Source organism: Paroedura picta, chromosome 1, assembly GCF_049243985.1.
Source record: "Paroedura picta isolate Pp20150507F chromosome 1, Ppicta_v3.0, whole genome shotgun sequence".
NCBI classification, from domain to species: Eukaryota; Metazoa; Chordata; class Lepidosauria; order Squamata; family Gekkonidae; genus Paroedura; species Paroedura picta.
The window spans coordinates 177848784-177870085 of record NC_135369.1 but is presented as its reverse complement, the minus strand read 5'-3'; the positions used below and the strand labels follow the sequence as shown (position 1 = coordinate 177870085).

The 21302-nt window shown below is 44.6% G+C and overlaps 1 protein-coding gene across 5 annotated transcripts in view; it reads right to left on the bottom strand.

The window, feature by feature from the left end:
• The window catches only part of HDAC4 (histone deacetylase 4), a 172294-nt gene that overhangs the window by 127997 nt on the left and 22995 nt on the right, over nt 1-21302 (bottom strand). For all 5 annotated transcript variants that reach the window (XM_077313311.1, XM_077313338.1, XM_077313330.1 and 2 more), the window contains exons 2-3: nt 19212-19430; nt 7246-7317 (exon numbers count right to left, since the gene is read on the bottom strand). In XM_077313311.1, the coding sequence (XP_077169426.1) occupies nt 7246-7317; nt 19212-19233 (94 nt within the window). In that variant the 5' untranslated portion in view covers nt 19234-19430. The remainder of the gene's footprint in view (nt 1-7245; nt 7318-19211; nt 19431-21302) is intronic.

Genomic DNA, 21302 nt, shown 5'->3' with positions numbered 1-21302 from the left:
ATTTTTTAACATGGGCATGGCTGGCAGATTGCTGGCCCTTATTACGAATCTTATACAATGACAGTATTCTCCAGATTTGTATATTTATACTATTCCTCTAAAACAATACTGCATGAAACCAAAATATAATACACCTTGGATAAGATAGCTAATGACACTTTCTGAGAGAGACACACTGCACTATCTGCTTTCGACTGGCAAACTACGTGAGAGATGTGGCAGTTTTTCTCTTTACACTGTCAAGAGGGAACTGATTATTCTCACTTTAAAAAAAGGAATTGTGGATGAATAGCTAATGGGTGTTAAATCTGGGAGGGGGAGGGGAGACAGAGTGAGCTTACTTTGGGTGTGAACATGGGAGATGAGTGTTCCTGTCAGGCATTTCAACCGAACAGCATGATAGGTTTACCAGTTAGACCTGTGCCACTCAGCAAAGAAAGAAGATAGGAGGAAAATAGATGCTTTCTAATTATGGTGTTGGGGACAAATGCTGCAAATACCATGGACAGCCAAAATCACCAACAAGACAGTTTTATTTATTTATTTGTTTGTTTGTTATTTAATTTATAGACTGCCATTCCTCAATTAGGTCTCACGGCGGTTTACAACATAAAATAATTAAAATATAATAAAATCCCCCATAATATCCCCAAATTACACATATATCACACATCATACAGCAGCAATAATCAGAGTTCCAACCTCAATTACCCTAAGTTCAGGAAAATTTAAGCATTTAGAGAGAGTGGGCACCAATCCGGTAGATCTAATATAACAATCTCGATGTTAGACATCTCAGAATTGGGGGGGATCATCAGATGGACTATGGAAAAACTGCCATCCTCAACCATACGCCTGGTGGAAGAGCTCCGTCTTACAGGCCCTGCGAAAAGCTGGTAATTCCAACAGCTCTTCCAGGAGCTCATTCCACCAGTTTGGGGCCAGGACTGAAAAGGCCCTGGCCCAGGTCAAAGCCAGGCATATGTCCCGTGGGCCCGGGACAACCAGCAAATTCATACCCGCAGAGCAGAGTGTTCTGCAGGGGCATACGCAACCAAGTGATACACAGGTAGATGGAGAGGAGCAAACCAACTATGTAATTAGAAGGCAAGATATTACAACTAAAGCTCACTTACTTTGGAAACATCATGCAATCAAAACCGTTAGAAAAATCATTAATGCTCGGCATGGTCAGCAGCAAAAGAAAATGTGGTCGCTGGCTCGACATGATCAAAGCCGACACAGGGATGACCATGAACCAACTAAAAGAAGCAGTCATTGACAGAGACACGTGGTGGAAACTTAGAATCGCCAAGGGTCGGACACGACTGAACAGATGACATCATCATCACTCAGCAATTAGGCTTAAATGGTTCAAACAGTTGAGACAAAGGTCTGGTAAATGTTTGATAAAGGTGATGTTCAGTGGCTCCAAACCAGCGCAAGTTCACGTGAAATTTTGGCTTATGAGCTGTTTCATTCCTAGCCCTACTGGGTATAGACCATCTATTTGGAGAATGAATATAACTACTATTGAAGGAAAAGATATCTTTATGGAAATCCTAAAAAGAACTTTATTAATCCGATCAATTGTTCTAAAGTTGAGTGACCGAAACCAGCAACATCTACAGGGCCCCTGCTCCCTCCCTCACAGAAATCCATTCATGTGTTCTGCCTCTGGACCTGTTTGCACTGATATTGTCCATTACTTCTGTTACAGTTATTAATGTTAATATTATTATTATTGTAGTAGTTATTTATATGTTATGGAAAAAACTAAGTTCCATGTATTGGTTTCTACTTTCCATATAAACCGCCCTGAGCCTCAGGAGATAGTGGTATATAAATACAATAAATAATAAATAAATAAATTTCAGACTTTTTTGCAATAACTGAGTCATAAATTTTCTGAGGAAAAAGTTTTTTGAATTTGACAACAAACTGAAGATAGATATCCAAACCTAATTTGAATATCATCATCTAATATTATAAATCATTACCAAACATTCTGTTATGCTGCTTAAATCTCGCTTCAGCAGCTATCATATTAATTTATATCTGATTCCTAGAATGATGTGCAATAAGCACTCAACAGAACAAGATATGACCGATCATAAATATACTAATTTTGGATTACAAAATATTTACATGTGCTTTGCCTAAGAGACTGAATTTAATACCTGACAAATACAGATTGGCTTCTTAAGGAAAGAACCATAAGTTGTTTTCTTTCCATTATGAAATAAACTGAAGCAAAAACAAATTACGGACAAGAGGATTTTCACCCAGTATGTGGAAACACATTCCACATAATGGGTGCAGAGGCAGCTGGCCAGGACAGGTACTGAGTCTGCTGCCATCCATCTCCAGTGCCTGGGCCTGCCCCCTGCTGTGCTTCAAATTACTTGCTCCTCCAGCGGCCACCTTCACCACCCGACCCCAGCAAGGGCTGCTTGCACCTCCACCGCAACCACCATGGCCTCCGCTGCCACTGCCACTGCCAGACTCCCTGTCCCTTATGTTGTGCTTAGGGGCTGGGATGGACAGACATCACATGACGATTTCTGTTTCCCCAAGCGTGCCATAAGATGTGTTTCCACATCAACAAAAAAAGGCCTATTTATATGTAATTTGTATTTATATAAAAAGATATTTGACTTACAGGGCTTCCACGCAGAAGGATAACATAAAATATTATTAAATCAATTCACAAACTCCTTTTGCAGAGGAACAACTGGCTTTCTACTCCATTCTGTCTTGAAAAAGAAGACAGGGATGTCCTGGTTCTGGATATTGAACAATGAGTACAATTTCTGGCTAAACACAACCAATGTTTGTCAGCCAGAATGGAAGGAAACCAAAAGTAGTGTACAAAGGAGGATGTAGCAGTAATACAGTCTGAGAAACACACATTTGGAAGATGAGATTTGCTGCTTTAAAAAGTTTAGATGCTTCCAGTACCAAAAATTTTGGTAACTTCCATTTATCCTTACGAAGGAACTCTAAATAGGGGAGAATGTAATCCCAAAGGAATAACTAATAACATGTCATGAGACACTGGTAGGTGGCAATTTTAAAACCCAAGGCAGAAGAAGCATAAATTTTGCAACCCACACTATTTAAGTTTAGACCTTCTTTGTTAATTGGGGCTGAATTCTGAGTGTATTTATTCCAATCCTTGATGAAGTTCAACACAGAAGGCAGCTTTAGAATGCAGTAAAAGTAAAGGGCATCTTCCCAGTTGAGTTCTATATAAGTTTTCAATTCTTCACATTCCAAGGGGAGGGGAACAGAAGCAGATCCGTAAGCCAAGGTCCAGTTGTCACTTTAAAAGACAATGTATTACAGCAGTGGTCCCCAACCTTTTTATCACCAGGGACTGAGGCCTGGGGGGGGGGGGGAGTCTTTTGCTGAGGGACATCGCCGCCGCCTGCGCCCCTGCTCCACTTACTTTCCTGCCAGCGCCCCTGACTTCTCACCGCCCACTGGGGGGGCGCTGCCAGCAGCAGCTGTGCAGTGTCACGCCGAGGGGGAGCCCCAGCCATGGCAACCACTGGAGAGCACCAAAGGTGAACCGGGCAGGGCAGCCTCTGAGGCAGCAGCCAGGGAGGAGGACGAGGAGGAGCCGCGGCCCGGTACCAATTGATCCATGGACCAGTCCCAGTCCCCAGCCCGGGGGTTGGGGACCACCGTATTACAGGAAAAGCAACAGAGTCAGCAAAGCCAAGGAGTATTCCTTTAACAAAATGGTCAGTGGTTAGAGGGAAGCAAGACATTTTTATCTTCAAAAACATAATCATGCTGCTTGTTCCTCATAAAGGCCACAGTGTACTTCAGAGCTGGTTCCTTGGAACAGTCACAGTCTGTTTCATTATGACAGGGTTGTTCATAATCCTCAAGGAGTTGAGGTCCAGTTCTAGATCCAGTAGCAGGTCAGACTCTTGCCAAGGGAAGCCAATGGAGGATTCTTGGCAGTCGGACATTGTGCAGTATTACCGGGATCCGAACTATGAAAGTCACATGGGTCCCCAGCCTGATAACACTTATAATAGTCCTCTTTGTACCAAATTGGTAGAACTGATAACAACATTGTTACGGATCTTGATATGAAGAGTTGTGCCCATATTCAGATTGATATTAGCGCTGAAGAAATGATGAATGCAAGAGATGCACATCAGATGAAGCCAGAACCAAAATTGCTGGTACGTGTTCAAAAGGTTTGCCCTCCAGCATGGAGCACACAGACCAGAGAAAGTGTCCCGATGGCAAAGGAGTGTATGGGATCAGCACTACCTCTTTTATGGTGTCAGGCTGGGCCTGTTCCAGTACACAGTGCAGGAAGAAAATACTTTTGAAACCAAAGGCAGCTGGCTTAAACTAGAAGTGACTGTCTTATCATGGTGCTTATGTTTATGGCGTACTTTCTTTGAAAAAGTCTCAGAAGCACAGTAACTTGGAGTAACATGAACTTAAAATGAGGTCCTGAATGGACTGGACTCAAAGATGGGCTTGAAGATTCTCTGTACAATCAGTAAAGCTGCCAGACTCAAGATAGTTATCAGAAAAAGAACCAGAGAAAGCTTCCTTTCACAGTACTCCCTTTAGCTGGGAGGCCTGGTCATGTCTAGCCTTCAGTGTAAATAGTTTACAATTAAAACATCTGGAGTCATCATGTTCTTCACCAAGGCAAAAAAAAGCAAACATGTAGACATCAGAGTGGAGCATGTACACTCCACATGACATACATTTCTTTCTTAAAGCATAGCTTTTGGGGCCATTTTTGGAGGACATTTGCTCTTTGACTTACACAAATTATTGTAAATTCTCAAAAAAAGTAGGAAGGAAATGCAGGAAGGAGCTTCCTGCCCCCATGCCCAGGATCTTGGGCAGGCAGGTGACCTTAAGAGGCCATACTAGGCTCCCTGGAGCTGGCCTGCACCCCAGTCTCTCCCTCCTTCCCTCCCAACCACCCCGTTCTCTAGCCAGCTCACCTTTGGGAGGTTGGCCAAAGGAGCAGACTGGCTCTTCTTCTGGGTGGAAGGGGGAGGGGGAAGCAGCCGGGGGTGGGAAGACCCAACACTGGCCCTTCATGGAGGAGTGAATGCTCTCTATTGGGTCCACGCCATGGAGGGCTAATCAGGTAGAGAGTGAGTCAATCACGTAGAGAGTGAGTTGTCCTTATACAACCTCATTTATTTGTTTGTTTATTTATTGTTACATATCTATACCACTGCTCTCAGCATAACTGGCTCACGGTGGTTCACAGTAAAAACATACCATAAAACATACAAATTAAACATTAAAACATAATACCCTAAAACCTTGATTTTATTATAATTAGTGATAATATGCTTGTTATGTGTATTATCCTGTTCCCCCAGAATATTAGCTACATGTTAAACAAAGGGGGGGGATTGCATATCGTGTCGTACTTCTTCCTTTGTTTCAAGTTTCTATAATTCTACTCCAACTGCATTGTCTTTATTAATTAAACTTGATTTACACTGTGTAATCAGAATTTGTTTGATTGTTGTACCATGTTTTGGGTCCCATTTTTCAGGATAAAAATGGGCTAAAATTTAAATAGAAGAAGAAAACAGAATTGTTGTCATAATTCACAGCATGTAGGTAAATTTTCCACTGACAACCACTGGAAAAGCATTGTGTTTTATAATGTCAAGAACAAGTCTTGAATTTCTTCCATGCTGTGAATTTTCCATTCTTTTTCTGTGAATGAAAATAAACTATGCATTTCAAAAATGGATATACTATTGCCCAACTTCCCTTTTTTGGTATCAATCTTGCTTGCTTTCAGGTTATTTCCTATTTAACTATTAATTTCATTTTTATTACATGAGATATGGAAGTACAGTATTTGCTGGCATATAAGACTACTTTTCCCCCCTGAAAAACATGCCTTCAAGTGGGGGGGGGGTCGTCCTATAGGCCGGGTGCTGTCCATAGTGGCCTCCTGATGCCCGCCCACCTCATTCTGCATACCATCCAGTATCGTGCGGTATCCAGCGATGCTGCTGCGGATCATCAGAATGGCTGCGGTGAGCATCAGCAGCGAGACAGGGTGTTGCCAGCCTTTTCAGCGTGACCAGCCCGTTCTGCTTGGCGAGAAGCAGCGGCGCTCCCGCCAGCCCCTTGTCTACGCAGAGCTTGCACATGCACTTGTGCACTAGTGCCAGTCACAGGGAGATGCAGGGGCGGGCCGGAGGCACTGTGGTCGCGCTGTGACTGCGCTGTGGCTGTACAATGGTGACAATAACAGGTACTGTAATGTAACAAATTCTATATTTTGAGTGGGAATGTTGGGGGGTCGTCTTATATACGCCCGCAAATACGGTATTATAAAGTTCTACCACAAGGTGTTTCAGAAACTTTCAAAACAGAGAACAGCCAACATAAAATTTAGGATAACTATAACTTTCTAATCCCACTGACTTCAATGGACTTAGAACCATATAACTCTGCTTAAGAATACATGGATAAAGTACCAACTTCTTTCTTTGTTTTTGCTTTATCTTTATCTCTTATTATGTTTGCTGTATGTGGATATGTGTGCATGTGTGAATGCAAACATACATATACACTTTAATATTATCTGTGGGCATGTTTAACTTTTGACACTTGTTACTGTTCACATTGTATAGATCTGTCTCAACCAAATAGCACCTCTTACCCATAGCATTTGCCTCTTACCAGAACTTGGAAAGAAAAACACTCAACTCCTAGCCACACCAAATATTACGGATAATTTCTTTAATTTGTAGATTTTTTGCTTTATTATCTCCTTTATTGCCTCCTATTGCTTTATTGCCTCTGGCAATAAAGCTTATCTGCTGGTCACCCAATTTGTTTACAATTATCAGTTATTATTGCATGGTTACTCAAATGTTTTATAGACTGGTCCATGTATTGTTCTTATGTTATTATGTAAACCTCCCTGAGCCCCCAGGGAGGGTGATATATAAACATAACAAATAAATAAATAAATAAATAAATAAATAAATAATTGTTACAATTGTGTTATGCTTATTTTTATGAGCCTTGCCACTGATGAAACTAATGAGACAACGTTGCTCAACTGGCATACATTCTGGCAAGTCTTCTGCGTGAATTTTGAAACTGGAAAACGTATAATTAAAAGAACTGTGTCATTAACATTTAGTGTGGCAAAGAGTTCATTATTTTTCTTTCCATTTACTATCTGGAACACTGAACACCCACTCATCTTACCGGAACTTGGCATGTGGTTTACTCTGGATGGCTTTAGTAATTCTACTGGCTGGTCCCTGCCAGAAAGTCCATCTGAAATGAAAAAAGAAAACCCATTTGGTCTTATTTATATTTTAACTTATATACCACCACTCACGGGAGTACAGTCTCATGGCAGTTTACAATAAAACGACCATTGAATCACTTACCGTGAATGGTCCTTCTCCTTGAAGTCAGGAGGACGCCTCCCAGTTAAAGTGGCGGGAAACACCCACCGAGGCGTCCTCCTGAATGTCAAGGGAGAACAGTAAAATTACAATATAAAAGCCCCTAAAAACCCATACAACAAACAGACAGATGGCGTCATATCACAGAATCATAGTTGGAAGGGGCCATACAGGCCATCTAGTTCAACCCCCTGCTCAACGCAGGATCAGCCCAAAGCATCCTAAACCAATGCATCCTAAAGTCATGATCTGAGTCACCAGTCTCCTCAAAAGCTCCTTATTCTTCAGCCTTGTTGGTCAGCTCCTGGACCTATGTTGGTATCCAAAAATGGTGGGAGCAAGGAGTCTGGTCTTAGAAAGTGGGGTGGGATCAGCAGATGGCAACTCCAATTTCCCATCCTGGCCTCAATCAAATGTCTGGTGAAAGAGCTCCACCTTACAGGCTCTGCAGAACCCAGAGAGTTATGTCAGGGCCCTTAGCACTGCTGGGAGCTCATTCTACCAGGTGGGGGCCAGGGCTGAAAAAGTCCTGGCCCTGGTTGAGGCCAGACAGATGTCTCGGGGGACCGGGAGAACCAGCAAATTCATAACCACAGAACAAAGAGCCCTGCAGTATAGGCAGATAAGAGGTCCTTCAGATAGGTAGGGCCCAAGCCATGTATAGCCTTAAAGGTCAAAACCAAGATCTTGAACTTGATCCAGAACCAGACTAGTAACCAGTGCAGTTGTTGCAGCATCGGCTGGATATGGGCCCTCCAAGAGGACCTGGCGAGGACCCTCGCAGCTGCATTTTGCACCAGCTGTAATTTCTGGATCAAAGACAAGGGCAGGCCCGCGTAAAGCGAGTTACAGAAGCATAATCTGGTAGTGACCACTGCATGGATCACTGTGGTCAAATGTTCTGAGGACAGGTAGGGTGCCAGTAGCTGAGCCTGGTGCAGAAGTAAAAATGCCATCTGAGCTACTTTTGTGATCTGAGCCTCCATTGATAGGGAGGAATCAAAAATCACCCTCTAGTTCCTGGAGGCTGGTGCAGGTGTCAGTTGCACCCTATCCAGGCAGGAGAGATGCGCTTCGTGATCCTGCCCCCTTCTGCCCAGCCACAGAACCTCTTACATGGAAGGGTTGAGTTTGGGATGACTCTGCCTGAGCCATCTAGTCACTGTTTCCAAACAGCCGGCAAATGGATCTGAGGGGGAGTCCATTCATTAGGAGGTAGAGCTGGGTGTCATCCGCATGTTGGTAACAACCCAGCCCACAACCCCAGACCAGCTGGGCTAGAGAGCGCATATAGATGTTAAAAAGTGTGGAGGAGAATATCACCCCTTATGGAACTCCACATGGGAGTTCAAAAAGGTCTGACAACTCCTCCCTCACTGCAACCTTCTGCGTCCAGTTCCAAAGAAAGGAGACCAGCCATTGCAGCACAGTTCCACTAATCCCAGTCCCAGCAAGACAGTGGGCCAATAACTCATGGTCGACCACATCAAATGCAGCAAACAGGTCTAATAACATGAGAATGGTCGAACCACCTGAGTCCAGCTGCCGTCAGATATCACCCATCAGAGCAACTAGCACAATCTCCACCCTGTGGCCAGGATGGAAGCCAGACTGGTATGGATCGAGGACCAAAGTTTCCCCCAAGAATGCTAGGAGCTGATCTGCCACGGCCCATTCAACTACCTTTCCCAGAAATGCAAGACCAGGCGGCAGCTGGCAGGGTCCCGAGGATTCAGCGATGGTTTTTTCAAGACAGGACAAACCACTGCCTCCTTAAGTGCTTCAGGGAACTCTCCGGATCTTAGGGAGAGGTTCACAATCTCCCTCAAAGGGCCTCCTATCTGCTGGTCACCCAATTTGAGCAACCAAGAGGGGTAGGGATCTAAGAGGCAGGTAGTCACTCTCACTGACTCCAGCAACCTGTCCACTTTAATTAATGCAATTGTAATGAAGTTTCTTGAGAAAAAAATAGGTACTAACAGCTGATTGACCAAAGATTCAATGAAATGCTTAATTTTTGTATATAATTTGTTGTATTTATATTTCAGTTTTCAATTGATATGTAACAAACCTCCACCTGTGAACATGGAAAGTCAATGCACATGCCAGAACATGAGCTAAAGATTTGTTAAGAGAGCCCTCAAAAAAACAGGCTTGTGCTTTCGGCATTGTCAACCAATATACTGCAAAAAGATGACTTCTATAGAATTAGTAATATCAAGATTATGTTTTCTTGTGGTTACTTGCATAATAATTAATGCATAGTGTCCAGTAGCACCTTTAAGACCAACAAGATTTATTCAAGGCGTGAGCTTTTGAGTGCAAGAAATTATGATCTATATAATATAAACAGAAATTCACATCAAATAACTTGTTGACACTTAAGTAACAAAGTACATGAAAACAAAACCAATGTTGTGTACAGTCAACTCCAGTTGAACTCACTCATATAAACAGAAACCCAGCTCAACTACAGAACTACTCCATAATGAATAACTAAAGATGCTTGTTACCTATATTAGTGGTCCCCAACCTTTTTATCACCGGGGAACGGTCAACGCTTGACAATTTTACTGAGGCCGGGGGGGGGGGGGTGTTGGCTTTTGCTGAGGGACATTGCTGCCGCCTGAGTCTCTGCTCCACTTGCTTTCCTGCCAGCACCCCTTACTTCCCACTACCCGCTGGGAGGGGCTGCCAGCAGCAGCTGCGCAGTGCCACGCCGAGGGGGAGCCCCAGCCATGGCGGCCGCTGGAGAGCACCAAAGGTGAGCCGGCTGCAGAGTGGCAGGGCAGCCCCCAAGGCAGTAGCCAGGAAGAAGGATGAAGAGGAGCCGTGGCCTAGTGTCGACTGATCCACGGACTGGTACCGGTCCCCGGACCGGGGATTGGGACCACTGACCTATATGACAACACAATTTGCTTAGCACATTCACTTCCCTTTCAGCAATAAATCAGCCAACTATCGTTAGCTCTTTCCTTCCTAATCAGAATCAGAACCTGTGGTTTGATGTGGCTTTCTGATTCAAGTTCAGAGAGAAAATAGCAACCATAGCTTTAGACCAGTGGTCCCCAACCTTTTTATCACCGAGGACCACTCAACGCTTGACAATTTTACTGAGGCCCTTTTGGGGGGGGGGTAGTTTACTCCTCTACTATCAACCACTGCTCTAACGCTCTCTGATCGCTATGGTAATGTTTAAACATCCCTTCAAAATAAGATACAGACACGCGACAATAATGAACATAAGGAACATTTTATTTTCATGGAAATTTTAACTCATGACAATGACAAATCAATGGGAACCCTGAGTTTGTTTCTCTGCAACGAGATAGTCCCATCTGGGAGTGACGGGAGACAAAGACACCCGAAGTGTGTTGTAAAGGGCCGGGGGGGGATGAAGTAAAGGGCCGGGGGGGGGGGGGAAGGCGTCCTTCACAGCCCACCTCCAATTAGTCGACGGGCCACATGTGGTCCGTGGCCCACAGGTTGGGGATCGCTACTTTAGACATCATGGCAACATGTTATTTATTTTTAGTTATTACTTTATGTATTTATTCATATTTATATACCGCCCTCAGGGCAGTTTACACAGAACTGAAACTATACATGGAACCATAAATATAACAACAGGCATATTATTAACTGATATAACCGGGTAACAGTATAACATAAGCAATAATAATTCAAACAGGTCTAGGAGTCTTAGTGGGTTCCTGGGAGGGGGGGCAGGAGCCCTGCAAATGTTGGTTGGTTGTACCTGGCCTCAGCCAAATGCCTGGTGGAAGGCCCCTTTTGCAGGCCCCGTGGAACTCTATTAGTTCCATCAGGGCCCTGATCTCCTCTGGGAGCTAGTTTCACCAGGTGGGGGCAAGGACAGAGAAGGCTCTGGCCCTGGTCGAGGCCAGGCGAACTTCTTTAGGGTCAGGGGCCATTAGCTGGTTGGTGGAGGCGGAGCGTAAAGCTCTTTGGGGGGCATAGGCAAGGAGGCTGTCCATTGGGTACACTGGGCCCTGACCGTGTACGGCCTTGAAGTTAATTACCAGAACCTTTGACCTGATCCGGAATTTAACTGGCAACCATTGCAACTGATGAAGGATGGGCCGGATGTGGGATCTCCACGGTGTCGCTGTGAGAATCCTGGCCCCTGCGTTTTGGACCAGCTGTAGTTTCCAGGTCAAGGCTAAGAGTCAAGGCTATAATGACACTAAAAGGAAAGCCGGGTCAAGGCTATAACGACACTAAAAGGAAAGCCACATCCAAGAGAATGTGTGTGAGCCCATGACTCATTTCCAGTCCTCCAAACAGTTACTGAATTGACATAGCACTGTGATTTGTATATGAAATCATTATTGAATGAATACTTGGACAGGAGATGGTGGATACTGGGTCCAAAACAAAGGTAATATTTTTGATGCAATTTGGCATCCATCTGTAATACAGAACTAAATATAAATTTAAAACCAATAAAACAGCAGTGTACTTGCTTTGCACAACCATTCACATCTCTTTGGTTTCAGCAAAGGCAGTCAAAACCCACTCAGTGGGGCAACAACTGTGGTGTGCTGCACTCCCCATGACAGAACTCAAGTGTCAGCTGCTTTATAAATAGCTGCTAATACCCAATGCTAAACTGGGAACCTTACAAGAAACAATTTATGTATTCCTTTATTTTCTCTTTTAAAATAGAAAACTGGAATAGCTACATGATTTCACAGCCTCACAAGAAAACTAAGATGCAAATAATGTCAAAAAGTACAACAAAGTACACTCAGTACAGGCACTGGCGACTTCAGGGATTCTTGAATAGACTGGTCTGTTTGAATTACAATTTGGTTTCTGATCAGGTTATGGAATTTGGCTGTCTTGGTGGATGATATGCACTGGGACATGTACAGGCAGGCGTACAACCTTGTTAATTCTCCTAGACCTCTCAGCAGCATTCAATACCACTGATCATGTTATCCTTTCGGATCACCTTTCAGGGCTGGGAGGCATCTGAATGGTGAATTTCAGACAGTGATGCTGGGGGACTGCTGCTCTGCCTATTGGCCTCTGGCATTCCCCAAGGTTCCATCTTGTCCCCCATCCTTTTCAGCATGTAAAGCAGCTGTGGAAGGTCATCCAGATATTTGGGTTAAGTTGCCACTAACACAGAGATTGCACTAAGCTCTATCCTGTGCTACCAGCAGATCCCAGAAAAACTAAAAAAATAAAATAAAATGTGACGCGCTGTCCTTCGACCCAATCAGGCACTTGGGCCATGAATTTGCAAAACTCTCGAGCATATTGGGCGACCGTCATGGAACCTTGCTTCAGATCTTCCAATGCTGATTCAGCTTCCGGAGGATCCTTGAAGCGCTCACAGAAGGCTCTCAAAAATAGGTTGAAGTCTCGGACTTCCGGGGCAGCATAGGTGTACTAGCTTACAAACCACTTAGACACTTCTCCATCTACAGCAAAACGCATTCGTTTGGCTCCAATTCGGAAAGTGTCACCATAATCCATCTTGTAGCGCTGCAATTGGATCATAAAGGAGGTGAATGCTCCCAGATCACCATCAAACCAAGTGCGAAAACAGCAATGATGCCGGCATCCATCTCCCTCAGGTGCTCCCAACGGGATCGGAACCACCGGCATCACTGGTGCCACGGGAGCTGCTGGCAGGACGGGTGCTGCTGGTTCCCTTGGGTACTTTGGCAGTGCCAACGGTGGCTCCTGTCATCCCGGACAGGGAGCCTTGGCAGGTGGTTCCCCCACGTCCCCTTCGAGTTGCAGCACGGGATGCCCCATCTCAGCCAGGAAAAAGTATGCTCCCCATTGTGTGTTCGCATCTTGCGACATGACCAGGGTAGCCAGCCAGCTGCGGGCCATCCAATCACGCAGCTCAATCACCTCCAAGGTGGCTGCCGTTTCCAGGTCCGGAGCGGCTTGTCCGGTCCAGTTCATCCATCCCGAAGCCACGGGCTCATCGTAACGGGATGTGGTGCGTCTGACACGCCGTTCTGTGATGTGGGGCGCAGCAAAAGGTTCATGCCACCACAGGGTGTTCAGGACTCGGGCCATTCCCGAGCGTTGGTCCTCGAAAAACAACACCCTTGAGCGGACCACTGGATGGGTAGGGGTTCCGCCATCAGGATGACAAGGGGGCACTTCCTCGACACGTCCCACCGCCCCAGCAGTCGGGGCTGCAGGTTCTTCTTGATCCCTCCTGGGCACGACAGGATCTGTCCCTTGGGTCCCGTGGGGCCCAACCGGCTCTGTGCCTCAATCAGGCACCGGCTCACCGACAGACTAGAAAACAACAACTGCTTTGAAAAGCAAGTGTTTATTTCTTAGATCTACCCAGGACGATTCAAAGCCGAAACTGGCTTACAGAGTCAAAACGCAGTTCTTATCCCCAATTTTCCTGCGCAAATATGTTCGCACACACATAAGACAAAACAGGCTTTCAACTGCAGGTGCTGTCCGAGAAAGTGTCCAACAGTGATAACATACACAGAATTGACCTTGGAGCATCCAGTGTTACTACTTTCTATGATAACAACATTTGTTACACTACTGAATAGCTAGCAGACAGTTCAGGACTAAAGGACAGACAAAGAAGATGGCTACAGCAAGGCTAAAGGTAAAGGTAAAGGTATCTCCTGTGCAAGCACTGAGTCATGTCTGACCCTTGGGGTGACGCCCTCTAGCATTTTCATAAGAGCTATGACCTGTTTTCTAAAGGCAACAGGATAAACTATTACTGACTAATTTTACCTGTGACAGTATATTTAAGGCTATGTGATCTTGACTTTAGTAATATTGTTTTTCTTAGGAAAACACAGCGCAGTTCTCTTGACCAGAGCTCTCCTCCACAAAGTGGAGTTTTGGGTTCCTACAATCACCCTGTGCTAGGGATGTATGATTCCAAAGATGACTTTCCACTCAGAAAAACAGGTACATTGTACTTTTTGACATTCATGTAATGTACCAAGTATTAAATTGATTATATTAGATAAAGCAGTTTCTCTGTTCCCTTTTATCTGTGTCTGCTAAGTTATAACAATGGTGAGTTTAAAAATTAAATTCATGCATTCCCTGCCTTTCCAATAAGGACCCAAGGTTACTTATATCATTCCCCTGTCCTCCATTTTATCCTTGCAACAATCCTGTCATGTTAGTTAGATTGAGAGTAAAGGTAAAGGTAAAGGTATCCCCTGTGCAAGCACCGGGACATGTCTGACCCTTGGGGTGACGCCCTCTAGCGTTTTCATGGCAGACTCAATACGGGGTGGTTTGCCATTCCCTTCCCCGGTCATTACCATTTTACCCACCAGCAAGCTGAGTACTCATTTTACCAACCTCGGAAGGATGGAAGGCTGAGTCGACCTTGAGCCGGTTGCTGAGATCGAACTCCCAGCCTCATGGTCAGAACTTCAGACAGCATGTTGGCTGCCTTACCACCCTGCACCACAAGAGGCTCTTACAGCAAGGCTAAGACACAGTAAACCATGGCAGTAATCAGGGGATTCTGATACTGGCCTTCTTCTGGTATTGTTAGATATGAGTTTAGTGAGTTATTTTATCATTTTAAATGTTGCTTTTAATTGTTCATATACTTTAGGGTTTTTATGTATACTACCTTGGGGACCGTGATCAGGTAGAGAAGTAGCAAAAAATACATTTAAAATAAATATCTAAAGACTACACCTAGCTGCTGCACTGCACTTTACATACTAAAAATGGGGAAATTTACTGCATCGAAGTTCCAAGATCCAGGTGCCTCTCCTTCATTACGACACTTCTGATAGAAAGACCAAATATGAATAATGTGGTTCTAAAGATCAGGCTTAAGAGCCATGCTGGATCAGGCCCACTTACTCTAGCATTCTGTTCACACAGGAGCCAACCAGCAGCCTCTAGGAAGGCACTGAGCAGGATTCCTGCAATAGCATCCTCCAGCCTGTGCTTGCCAGCAACCAATATAAAGGGGTACAGTGCCTGCCTCTGGTACTGGATGGAAGCAGCTTTGGAATCTCCTTAAAAAGCAATGGGTTTCTGTCTCAAGAAATCCTGGCTAGACTAGAACTGCTAGAGAAGCCCACTGACCCAGTGGCAGAATCTGCCATAGGAAGAGGGTCCCTTCTAGGGCATGGTTACCTTGCCCAGCCCATCACCTTGGCTGACCTCTTTTTCTCTCTTTGCACCCTGCTTCTTTGCAGAAACCTCTAATCTGGGCTGTCAAGCTGCAGTGATTGATGGCCCTTCCGCCTTCATTGCTGTCACCAGCTCTCCAGGAATGCCTCAGTCAGATTAAAGGACAGTCTGACCCAGTATGAGACTTTCTACTGATTTAGTGGTGTTGTAAGGCAATAAGGCTAGAATGCAAGATTTTTAAAAATCTCTCGGAAAGCAAAAGGATGGGAGAAACCTGTTGTGGGTGGTGTCAGGTGAGAGCCAGTCAGGGCTGAGGAAAAGCAGCTACTCAAGTCTCCTCTTCCCCGTGCTTAAGAGTCTCTTTATTTGGAGACCTGCTGCTGCTACCAAGGAACTTGATGTTCTAGCAAGAGCCAAATAAGGCTCAGCACAATCCTTTCCCATGCTTGAGACACTGAAGGAACTTCTACCTGAAAGAAAGAACTGGGAGCTATCCCACCTGTGATATAAGTGATTTTTAGTATGTTAGGTTGAAATATAGGGTCTGGACGAAGTACTACCTTATCTTTGTGGAAGATGCACAGTTTGGATTTCACCGACAAGGCTCCCAGGTTAGAAATACATCTCACCAAGGTGATCACCAGTAAGAATATTGTCTTTATGCCCAAATGATTAAGGTATTAGGACAACCAGTTCAAAGGGTTCTTTGGTTAGTGCACATAGAATTGTGTTAAGTTTCCATGTGGAAAATCTATGAAGTTGTGGAGAAGCCTTAACGGATGCTCCTTTCAGAAAACATACAATGTGTGGGTGTTGTGTAAGCTGAATTCCTTCCACCTGCAGGCAAACTATGGCAGTGACTGTTTGTCTTCTTAGGGTCACTGGCTTCAGCCCATTCCAGACCATCTTGAAGAAAATTCAGGATAGTATTTATAGAAGGTTGCAAGAAATGTACGTTCTTTCTCCTTCCCCATCTCATGAAGGCTTTCCAAATTGTACAGGGGTGTGATAGATTCCCTTCTGGGTACTAAAAAGGAGTTCACCAAGGAGTTCACCACCTCTTCAGAATAACACACTTTTGCTAGAGGTCTCTGTTCGATTTCCAGCCAGTTAATCTCATTCATTCTGGATTGGCGTGCCAGATGGGTCCTTGAGATAGGAGATCTGGAATTTGAGGTAGTGATAGGTGTGGTCCCACTGCAAGCTGTAGAATAGTGGACAACCAAGGCCTCCTTGGCCAATAAGGGGCGACTAGAATCACTGTTGCTTTCTGCTGAACTATTTTGCACAGGAGTCTCGGGATTACTGTTATTGGTAGGAAGACATACTTTATCCCAGTGGGCTAAACTGCCATGAGTGCACCTACTGATTCAGTTTTTGGATGGTGGAACCTGTGTTTTCTGTGGATGCCATGAGGTCCATGACTGGTACTCCAAATCTCTCCACTATCAGCTGGAACACTTTGTCCTTCAAGGACCATCCTCCTTCCTGAATGGTCTTCCTGCTTAGCCAGTCTGCTTGGACAATTAGGTTTCCTTTGATGAGTTCCACCAATCAATGGAAATTTCTGTTCCACACGGACAATAATCCTAGTTACATCTTTTACATCAATCCTGGTTACCTTCGACCAAGATCCCCAGTTTGTTCAGATATGACCTCATGGGTATATTGTCTGTTCGTAGCTGTGACTTGAAGTGCAGGGGTGCCAGGAAGATCATCCTTATTCCTAGGATGTTTATGGATAATAGCGCTTCCTTGCTTGACTAGGTGTCCTGTGCCGACATTTGATTGAGGACTGCCCCCAAGCCTCTCAGGCTGGCATCCGTGAAGATCTGAACTCAATGTAAAATTGAATAGAACTTTCCCTTGGAAAAAATGACTCTCACCACCAGCTAAGTGAATTTCACTGAACAGTCCTGGTGGGCTGTAATTAGGTAACATTTTCCTCATTAATATCCTGCCTAGAGAAATAAATGGAATGACGGGAAGAATAAATACTCTGATAAGGGGCTCCCTTGCTGGCAAAAAGAAACAATCTCCTCTCTCATGGCTTTACAAAAGAAATACAACATTTCATCACTAAAGGAGTTTTCTCCCATTGCACCTCTTCTGATGTGACTGTGTTGTCTTTATGGGCTTCAGCAGATCTAATAGTTGAGGGCTGCTCAGGATTTTTTGTTCTCTGCTGTATCACATCTGCTGAGCTTGTAGACTAGCTGCCAGGCTGGAGTGGCTGAGTATCAGGAGCCTGCTGTAGTGCTGCACTGCCTTCTCCACAGGTCAATTTATTGTATGCCGCCATTTAATCCTGGGCTCTCTTCACTTTGGTGAGAGCAATCCATCATGGGGCAGCTCCACACGAGACCATTTCTTCTCAAATCATAGCTTCCAAAACACAACTTGAGATCATGTTCAGAGAAAAAGTCTTCCCCGTCAGGATGTAGGGCCATTTTTTCTTCAGCTACACTAGGCAGGGCTCCATCCCTAGGAAAGAAAACGGCTGCAATTTCCCTCCATGCCCCCCCTTTTTCTATGCTCGTCTGAGCTGGAGTCTTGTTGTGGGGACAAAAACACAGGGAAATGGGAAGGAAGAAGGCACAGAATTAAAGTTTGCGCTAGCAGAAACCTCTAGCTACGCTGGTCCCCCTTATCCGAGGCAGGAGAAAGACTGATGAAGGGGATGCAGTGGATAGGAAAGTTGGAAGGAGGGCTCTTTCTTTCTCCTGTCTCTCAGAGTAGTTGCAGAGAAAACCTAGCTCTACAGATGTCCTCCATTCCAGGGGGAGAATAGATACCACATTGTTGTTGTTGTTATGTGCGAAGTCGTGTCCGACCCATCGCGACCCCATGGACAATGATCCTCCAGGCCTTCCTGTCCTCTACCATTCCCCGGAGTCCATTTAAGTTTGCGAGATCTTTTCCCACAAGAAAAGCTGATAATGCCCCCAACAGACCAAGAAACTGGAGATTTTAGAAGCCCGTGTGGCATGGACCCTTCAAACAAACACCTGTTTTTCTATGCTCCCTGCATACTCCAGTGAATTAATCTCTACCTTTGGAACTCTCGACTACCATGGATTTTGGGAAAGGATATGGAGGAAAAAACACAGTCCTCAAGTTGAACACAAACTTTCAGTGCATCTCAAGACTAGTGCACTGAATGCTTAGCATAGGATTCTTCAGTAAACTGAAGCAAGGATGTTGAGTGGGGCATGAGACTCTGCAGGATTTCATTGCTGAGGAAGTTGTTGGGATGCCTGGATCACCAAAGCTGTAGGCATTCTGGTCTTCTAAAAAACAGCACACAGCAAATAGTAATAGAAAAAGAGCTGGCTGACAGCCATCTGGCACAAAAGTCACACTGATGATATATGGATCCTGTGCATATCATATGTATGTATCATAAAGCTGGCTATATAAATAAAGTAGCCTTGTCTGGATTTTTTTTTAACTTGTGGAGACACTTAATGGGCAGTAGGAGATTAAAGGAAGAACCAAAGAGTTAGGTAACTTAACCTTTCCAGATTTGAACACGTTGAGATTAATCACATCGGACAAGGCCCACGGTTTCTTTCATGGGACCATCTCACCTCATTCTAAAAAAAATCTTTTTGTTCTTACCTGGATGGCTTTGAGAACTCATTGCTAGAAGAACCTCAACTCTTTAAAACAAAGTATTAAAGAGGGGATGACTTCTGAAGAGATTCAGTGCTCTGGTGGAAAACAGCAAGCATATCCAGGGAACACATTCATAACCAGTCACAAAGACATTCTCCGCTGTTAAACAATGTCATCCAGTGGGATAGTAGACAATCTTCATGTTGTTTCCCAAGCGCAGATCTGTAGAGAGGATCATGGGAAAATTGAAAGAAACCACATTCATAAAAGATTAAAAAACTGAAATATATTTTAGTTTACAATTTTGAATCATCTGACATAGCATCAATTCTTATTTATTCATATCCCTCCCCAACCTCTTCTTGCCCTGCTTTCTGATGGCTTTCAGAGCATTCTGAATCCAGGTGATTGTCCTTAGTGCACTATGGTACTGGAAAGCTCATCTAGGGGACTTCTCATAGCCATATATTTTGTCCAGGCTGGGTTTCTGGTGTGCATCTTTCTACATTATGAGACATATGACAAAAACACAGCAAATGACCCACCATAATGCAGGCTTTCTCATCCAGGGTTTCGTGAAACCCTAAGGGTTTCTTGGCAGCCCTGGAAGGCTTTCCTGAATGGGTGAGAGTTAGTTTTTATATATTGTTTAAATTTGTTAAGCATGTATCAGGTGATCATATATGGTTACATCAACCCTCCCCCAGTGGCCAATGACAGGCCTGGAGGGAGTGGGAAAGGGAAGGACCCTGAGTGGGCATGTACACAACTATGTTTCCCAACCATATTTCAGATGATGCTTCTGGGGTTTCTTGAAGCTGAAGCATGTTTCAGGGGTTTCACAATGGTAAAAAAGGTAAGAAATCCTGCCATAATAGCGTGAAAATGTTGTCAAGGAGAGCTTGTCTCTAGAAAGCAAAAGGAAACTAAATCATTGACTTATTTTTTTTAATTCATCTGAGAAAAGTACAATGATTTTGTAAAGATTAAATAAGCATTATTTAGGATGATGAAGTGTGCTTCAGCATATAAATATAAAATGAATTTGTTAGATGAATATTTCATCACATGGTTTCAGGGTTATTACAGACCCAAGGTTATATATGTCCTTCACCAGTCTTGTCTCAGTAGGAGGGAGGGGAGGTAATTTTTGTCTGGGGGGCTTTCTCCTACAGGGCTCTCCTGGTGCCAGAGATCATTGGTGTAGAGTATGTCAGATTGGAATGGGGATCACTGGAGAGCTTGGCTATCTTGGTGGTTTACCATCCACCCAATACTCCCCCAGATAGCCTGCTGGACCCCCTAGAGATGGTGATGGCTTGGGCATTACAGTACCTGGGATACGGGGGACAGCCTTGTGATGGCTGTGTTACTTTTTCTGGGACCAAACACAGAAGGTGGCTGTGTCTTTATCGTGCCCATGTGGGGTCCCTTGTGGGGTACCACAGGGCGCAGTACTCTCCCCCATGTTATTTAACATCTTCGTGCACCCCCATGGATAGCTGGTCTAGAGTTATGGGCTGGGTTTCTATCACTATGCGGATGACACCCAGCTCTATCTCCTCATGGATGGCCACCTGGACCCCCCACCCTGAATACATTTGCCAGCTGTTTGGAGCAGCGCCGCCTGAAACTCAACCCCTCCAAGACGGAGGTCCTATGGCTGAGCAGAAAAAGGTGCAGGACAGGAAGCAGATCTTCCCACCTTTGCAGGGACACAACTTAAAATCTCACCTACAGCAAGGAACGGGAGTGATCCCGGATGCCTTCCTTACTATGTAGGTACAGGTCACAGGGGTAAGTACACATGATGTATTATCATCTTCACCAAGAATGGCAACTAGCACCCTACCTGCCCCCAGACTATCTGGCCACAGTGATCCATACGAGGGTCACCTCTAGACTAGAGTTCTGTAACTCGCTCTACACTGGCCTACCCTTGTCCTTGACTTAGAAGCTTCAGCTGCTGCAGAATGCAGCTGCTAGTGTCCTCACTGGGTCATCTTGGAGAACGCTTATCCAACGAGTGCTGAAGCAGTTGCAATGATTGCCAGTTTTGGCCTGGATCAAGTTCGAGGTCTTGGTTGTGACTTT